The 8,017-nt window shown below is 32.9% G+C and overlaps 1 protein-coding gene across 1 annotated transcript; it reads left to right on the plus strand.

The window, feature by feature from the left end:
- Window positions 1–2,032: 2,032 nt before the first annotated feature.
- Window positions 2,033–3,673, plus strand: LOC131061401 (UDP-glycosyltransferase 86A2-like). Its single transcript, XM_057995044.2, has 2 exons — window positions 2,033–2,540; window positions 2,672–3,673. Exons 1-2 carry the CDS (start codon window positions 2,039–2,041, stop codon window positions 3,625–3,627), a joined length of 1,458 nt encoding a protein of 485 aa, XP_057851027.2. The 5' UTR covers window positions 2,033–2,038; the 3' UTR covers window positions 3,628–3,673.
- The last annotated feature ends 4,344 nt before the right edge of the window (window positions 3,674–8,017 follow it).

An 8,017-nucleotide genomic window follows, 5' to 3' on the forward strand; every position in this document is an offset into this window, starting at 1 on the left:
CCCTTGTCTTAGAGTGGACCTAGCTAGCTCTTTTATAAGATATGCAAGGGACTACCTCAAGGAAGTCTTTAATATCAACCATGATAACATTTTTTATTTCTTTCCTAAGGGAAAAGTCCTTTTTACATTTCTTCAAAACTTTGATTTTCATTTAGTGGCTTTCAACCACTCCAATTATGCCTCAAGGTTACAATTTACAAAACTTTCATCCTTTAATAGGTTAGCAAATGGTACCATATTAGACATACTTTAGAACATAAATATGGTCTCCAAATAAGATCTTACAAGTTGTAGTGCCTTCATTACTAACCTTGTGATAACATTGGATTATATCTCTAATGAGTTTCCTTTATTGAGACTTTGAAGTGTCTGCCCAAGCTATAAAGTTGTATGAGAAATCAACAAACACCCCCCCCCCCCCCCCCCCTAAATATACAAGGGGTATAGGGTCTACTGCATTAGACTCAATAGGAGCCATTTAAATGTACTCTTCATAGATAGATAGTTCACCAACTAATGACAAAATAAAATGAATCATACTTCTCTTCATCTACATCATAATAAATTAATCTAGAAAACATAATAAATAAACTTAAATTTGACGATCTACTCTACTTATCAAACATTTTTTGATAGCTATTCATTCACAATTGTTATGTATATTCTTTTTATAATTTTAATTGATTTTTAAAGTAGAAATGTACAATTTAATCTTGACACAAATAATCTAATAAATTATGTGTATATATTCTTTCTAAAATTTTAAGTAATATTTAAAAATAAAAATGTCTAAACATAACCATACAACCATCTCCTTTAAATTTTACATAAGAATCTAAAAAATAAAAAATAATACTTAAATTATATGTCTATTTGACTAAATTGAATTAAATTCTAGTTTCATTTCAAAATGTTGCATACTGACAAATAAAATCATGCATGCGACTCAAACTTCTATCAAGAGTCAAATTTAAGTGATACAAAAATGCAATTCGACCCTTAATCTCCATATGATGTGGTAATAAAATTTAAATAAAAATGTTTATTGCTAAATCACAATATAATCTCTATGTACTTATTTTCATTTGTGGTTTTTTTTGGATTTTACTATGAGAAAAAAAAAACACGAATGAAAGCTGCTTTCTAAACATATCACAATTTTTGCTCTCTTGTCCTGATGATGGATCATGGTGTTTGGTCCAAAATGTTGGCAACATCAAAATCTACACGGTCAAATTCATAAGAATAACAAACATAATTGATGTTGGATCATGGTGTTTGATCCAAAACATTGGCAACATCAAAATCTACATGATCGAATCCAGAAGAATAACAAACAAATCATTATGAACTATAGAAATTTCATGAATTTAATATCATGATTTCCTAACTATGAAGGCTCTTTATTCTCAATGATGGTATGAAAATTGTTGAGGAATACAAGGGACATGATTTGTCGGCATATGGTGCTGATTGGTTGAAAGGTGATTTATCCAAGATAAACAGATGTGGGATATGTGTGCCAGAAATAATATGTGGGATTGGATGAGGAAGAGCACCTGCAACATGGCGGAGATTCCAAGTTTGGAAACACAAACTGTTCATCTATATTGCTATGAATGAGTGCATGTTTGGAGAAAATTCCAATTGCCCATCCAATGCAAATAGTGCACATCAAAGAACAATACAGTCATTGGTCACTACTTGCTCATTTTATGACAAAGCACACTATATCTGGAAACCCAAAATTCCTATATCAGTAATAGTGTTACAGTACAGAAGAGAAGTAATAGTGTTTTCAGTGCATGAAGAAGAAAGATCATGGTTTTTCCTCTGATTTTGGTGGGCTGTACGCAGTCTATATATGCTTGTACGGAAGTCAGACGAATAGGACAATGTCAGATCGGTTAATAATTTCCGGCAAACCCAATCCGGCATGGGAAATGCGGAAACCGGTGGGATGTTTTCCACAATAAATAGCCTATTGGCTACTACTAACACAAGAAAGGCTTCAACTTATAAGTTGTGAGAAGTAAAGATGAGTAGTGCGCATGCAGTGGTGTTTATGTATCCATTACAGGGACACATCATTCCAACTTATAAGCTGGCCACCAATCTGGCAGCCAAGGGTGTTCTTGTGACAGTGGTGTGCACCCATGGATGCCATGCCCGCATCATCAAAGCCAATAATGGCCGCGACCCTTTTGCCCAGAGTTTGATGGGTTCTAACATCCGATCGGCCCTTGTATCCGACGGATTGCCTCAAGAATTCGACAGATCTCTCAATCACGATGAATTCAACAATGCTGTCTTGAATAAGATGGAGTCCCACGTAGAGGAACTGATGGAGGATCTGCAGCGTAAAGGCCCTCCAATCTCCTGCATCATCACCGACACCTTTTTCGTTTGGCCAGACCGCATAGCCAAGAAATTTGGGATCCCATACGTTTCTTTCTGGACTGAGTCGGTCATGGTGTTCTCCATTTATTATCACTTGGATCTCCTCGTCAAAAACGGCCATTACCCATTTACAAGCGACGGTAATATATATATTATGCTTCTTTTCTTTTATTTATAAACAATTTGAACATGGGTTATGAATTTTTTTGAAGATTATCATAGTTCAAATCTCATCCCATTTGATAAAATAATGGTGGACTTTGTATTGCAGAGAGCGAGCTGATAAACTACATTCCTGGAGCTCCAGCTCTGAAATTAACAGACCTCCCTTCTTATCTGCAAGAGCGGGATATATCAACTCCGGAGCACCGAATTATATACGAAGCATTTCAGTCTGCCCGCGGAGCAGATTGGATTATTTCCAACACAGTAGAAGAGCTGGAGAGCCGAACAATCCAAGAGCTTCAAGTGCAGTCGGGAATCCCTTTTTGCTCAGTGGGTCCCTTGTTTCAACACCATCATTCTAAGGGCGAGGTGGGAACAAGCATGTGGGTTGAATCGGACTGTAGGAGCTGGCTTGACACCAAGCCCAAGAATTCTGTTGTGTATGTCTCTTTTGGAAGCTACGCCCATGTTTCCAAAGCTCAAGTACATGAAATGGCCATGGGTTTGCTGGACAGCAAGCGGCCTTTCCTTTGGGTGCTCCGTCCTGATATAGTTTCCTCTGACGTGCAAGACATACTGCCAGAAGGGTTTATGGAAGACAGCAAAGAACAGGGTTTGGTTGTTGAGTGGGTGTCTCAGCTTGATGTTTTGTCCCATTCTTCTGTGGGTGGGTTTCTCACCCATTGTGGTTGGAATTCCATCGTGGAAAGCCTCTGGTTGGGAGTTCCCATGCTCGCATTTCCTCTGCTGACAGACCAGTATACCAACTGCAGGCTCATTGTCGATGAATGGGGAGTGGCCATGAATCTGGGTCAAGTTTCTAGAAGCTCTAATAGGATGAGATCCATGCTGGTGGTCCACCAGGAGATTGCAGTCACCATAGCAGAGTTTATGGAAATAGATGGACAAGAGGGGAAAAGGCTTAGGAGTAATGTTGGGTGTGTTCGGGAAATTATGAAGAAAGCAGTGATGAATGGAGGTTCGTCTCAAAAAAATTTGGAAGGCTTTGTAGACTATTTGAAAGGGAGAGAGCAGAGCCGCTCTCTCTCCTTCACAGCTTGAGTCTCACATATGAAACCAACGATAGTGGAAGCTGGGTGAGGAAGATCTAATAGTAAAATAGCATGTATATTTATATATTTATAGAAGGAATCTAATATTAAAATAGCATGTATATTTATATATTTATAGAAGGAAGTATTTAATAATAGTATTTAGGGTTATTTAAATTAGTTGATATTTAAAATAAAAAATATTATATGGGTGAGGTTTAAGGTTGATATGTTTCGATTATTGGTGAAGGATAATTTTTGTATCTCTACTTTTTATCAAGATTGATATGTTTCAAATATTGAATAAAAGATATTGTCTATATCTCTTCTTTTAGGTAACAACTAAATCACAATTAAAATTGGAGCTTTCATTTCTAGTGTTGCATTCTACTTGTTTCTACAAATACACATTTTATTTCTATCTTATTAATTATTTTCATGGTAATTTTCAATCAAGGTAAATGATTTTTTTTTAGTAATGTGAATATTCATTTTAATAATTTCAACATGTAAGCTTGTTGACCAAATAATTTTTCAAAATTAATGTTGTGAATTGTGATTGGCCACATACTATGAAGTGAAATAAAGTTTTTCTTGTGATATTTTTTTATTATTTATATTTTCAAAATTTGTTACATACCTCTATAAATTATGTTTGATTGAGGCAACATGACAATTAATAAAGAGAAATTGAAATTAAATCAATTAAAGAATCTACAATAGGTAGGGGAAGATGATTCCTAGTTGTATGTGTACCCATGATTGAATAGCAATGTAAAGAGTATTTTCTAGTAAATGATTACCATACATAAAATATTAAAAAATTAAACATCTAGAAGGGGTGAAACATGTGGGGATTAAAGAAAATTGGAATCAAAGTCTCGTCAATTTTTTTTATCGTATTAATGTGAAAGAGATTGTGGCTCACATTTTCATAATGTGTCAATTTGCTTGGATGTGTTGGAGATGGATTTGCAAAAGATTAAGGTGGGTGGATGCTCTTTTCAACTCCAATATGTATTTTTTAAAAGTTGTCCAACATTGAAAATGATATCTCATTTTTATTGTATTAGGGCTTCAATGGTAATTCAACATATTTGAAAGGAACATAATAGAGTAACATTTTGAAAAAAAAAATCCTCATTAAAGCCAAATTTCTAGAAAATGTTATATTTCCATTAGAGAGTTAGTTAGGTACCACAAGAGTCAAAGAATAGTTAGATGATAATAGGCCTTTCAACAATTGGGACAACAAATTACTAAAGGAATGAATATTTCTAAAACCCTTCTTGTTTACAAATCTTGTATGATCAAGTATTATAAGGACAATGCAATGTCTTTAACCAAATAATTTTACAAAATTAATGTTTTGAATTGTGATTGGCTAAATAGTATGAAGTGACATAAATTTCTTAATGTGAAATTTTTGTCACTCTCCATTTTCAAAATTTGTTAATGACCTCTATAAAGTATGTCTGATTGAGGCAACATGACAATTAATTAAGAGAAATTGAAATACAAACAATTAAAGAAGGTCTACAATAAGTAGGGGAAGAGAATTCGTAGTTGATTGTGTCCTAATGATTGAACAATGTCGTAAAAGAGTATTTTTTTATTAAATGACTACCATATATTTAATATTAAAAATTAACACATGTTGAATTGGTGAGATATGCAAGGATTTAAGAAAATTGAAATCAAAGTCCCCTTAAGGTTTTTAATTGTATTAATGTGAAATATATTACGAACCACATTTTCATAATCTTGCACTTTTCTTGGATGTGTTGGAGATGGATTTTCACAAGATTAAGGTGGTTGGATGTCTTTTTTAAAACCATAATGTATTTTTCAGAGGTTGGCCAACATTGAAAATAAAATCTTTTTTTTCTTGCATTAAGGATTCAATGGTGATTTGAAATATTTGAAAGGAAGATAGTAGAATAACATTTTCAAAAAAATTATTTATGAAAACAATTTTTCTCGAAAAACTATATTTTCATTAAAGAATTAGTTACATAGAATTCAAAGAATACTAACATAATAATAAGCCTTTCAACAATTGGGACAACAAATTACTGAACAAATGGATATTTTTCAAACCCCTTCTTTTTTATAGAGCTTGTACAGCCATTATGAGGAAAATAGAATACTTTTCAAATGCTTTCCTACTTCATAAGGGAGCCTAAAACTTAGCTTTGATTGGAAAAATTATAGCAATCCAAGACTTATAAGGGTTAGTTGTGCATCATAAGAAGTTGGGAAGGGAAAAAATTTCACGCTCCATCTAAAAAATCATTTCTTAGTATAAATAACACGAGGAAAAAGCCCAAATATCATTACTTGGGCTTAATGACAACATTTAATGCTCTATCAAAATATAAATAATATACACATGCAATAGGACGTAATGATATTATTAAACACTATCAATAATAGATAAATAATGAATTGGAAGATCAATAATATCTTGGATAAGGTTTGGCCTTGACTCAATGATATGGATTCCTTCTTTGTTAATCATTTCTTTAGAGAATGGAAGAAATTAGTTGATTTCTTAATCAATTTCATGATTAATCACACTAAATAAATTATTATAATTACCCTAATTATCGCATGGTAAGTGCTAGATAATGTTAAATGATAATTACTCTTTTGCTTCATTGATATATAAAAAAATCCAATAAAGTTAATAATTGATTATTTGGATGCTAAGCTAGCAAGCACATGTAGTCATTTCCTATAGATTGGGAATAGAAAAGTAAGTGTTTGAGGATTGCATGTACACAATAAATATTGTCTTCACAATCATTTGATTGGACTTTAATACAAATTTCTCCCAATTCCAATAAAAATTTCTTAAAATTTAAAAATTTAAAAAATTAAAAAAAAATTGTTTCAATAGGAAAATGGGAAGCTATTATATCAAGGTGCATTAACCATAGAAAAATAATGTAAGAGTTTTATATTGGATCTTCCAAGGTGGGAGATTCTATTTGGTCTATTATTAAAAAATGAACTTTGGAGTAGTGTCCAAAGATTATGTTAGACATCAAAAGAAGAAAAGTGTCGAATAATGCTTCCAAATGCTAAATCTAACTATAGATATAATGTAAAAAAAATCTTTCAAACTCTCTTGTTGTTACAGATTAGATAAACACATACAAAAATAGTTCTGAACAAATAAAACCATAACACCAGATTTACATAGGAAAACTCTTTCTGAAGGAAAAAACCCACACTCTAAAAGCCAAAGCTCAATTGTATTATCAACAATGACCAACAGTTGCAATACATTCATAGAGCCAAGGCCCTTCAGGATTAGTTATAGTAACAAAGAACTTTGAAGAAAATTCTAGCACAAAATTGATTCTTAGAAAATATCCAACGTATCATACAATAAACCCTATGAAGCCACATATTTATAGAGCTCAACACATGAGTGGAAATATTCCATGGTTTCCAAAACCAACTCATACACTCAAAAGGTAAGTGGTGTCAAAATCAACAAGTTTATATTTCTAGGACACGTTGCACGTAGCAACTTTCCAAAGCACTAACTCATGACTTACCCATAATAGTCATCTTTCCAAATGCAATACCTATCTCACACCACTTGTTAAAAATTAACTCCCACATAAATACCATCTTCGAAATAATAACCCTCTATGACTCTTCCACTAAACTAGTAATCAACATAACTTAATTAAAAGAACCTATCATAGTCCCAAAATAGCAACCTATGACACTAGTCCCCTAATTTTTAAGGCTTTCAAAGTGTGTGAAATAAATAATTAAATAATAACTATAAGGGTGAGACACATTAATCCCAACATTCTCCCACTTGTCAAAGACCTATCAAGATTCATCATCCCCCAACTGCTCAAGGCCACAGGGCCCATAACACTGAAACACCATCTGAACTTATCTGTGTTCACTAGCTTCATCAAGGCATCTATATAACATTCATCAAAGTATCAACTTTTTCCATCTTCACCTTTCCATCTTCCGCCATATCATGAACAAAGTGAAACTATACATTAATGTGCTTTGTTCTAGCTTGGAAAGTAAGATTCTTTGCTAAAAAAATAGTACTCGAGTTGTCATAATAGATAGTAATATGTCCTAAATCTAAAACAATATCAAAAAAAAATCTCTTAATCCAAATGGTTTGCATACAAGCATGAGTATCTTCCATGTACTCTTATTTTGTAGAAGATGGAACGATTACAACTTGTCACTTACTCATCCAACTGATAGCACCACCAAACATCATGAAAACATATCCAATAGTGGATTTTAAACTTTCAATGTCACATGCCTAATCCAAATACATATATATCCGTGAATGCAAATTGAGTGTTGAGGTCTAGTACGATAACCATGAAAACATAAAGAATACT

The sequence above is a fragment of the Cryptomeria japonica genome, chromosome 11, assembly GCF_030272615.1.
Source record: "Cryptomeria japonica chromosome 11, Sugi_1.0, whole genome shotgun sequence".
Classification (NCBI taxonomy): Eukaryota; Viridiplantae; Streptophyta; class Pinopsida; order Cupressales; family Cupressaceae; genus Cryptomeria; species Cryptomeria japonica.

Bases quoted from the DNA above. Each gene is read 5' to 3' on its own strand.
- LOC131061401 (XM_057995044.2), top strand. From the start codon at position 2,039: ATGAGTAGTGCGCATGCAGTGGTGTTTATGTATCCATTACAGGGACAC. The intron at 2,541-2,671 runs GTAATATATATA...TTTGTATTGCAG, and splicing joins TTACCCATTTACAAGCGACG to AGAGCGAGCTGATAAACTAC.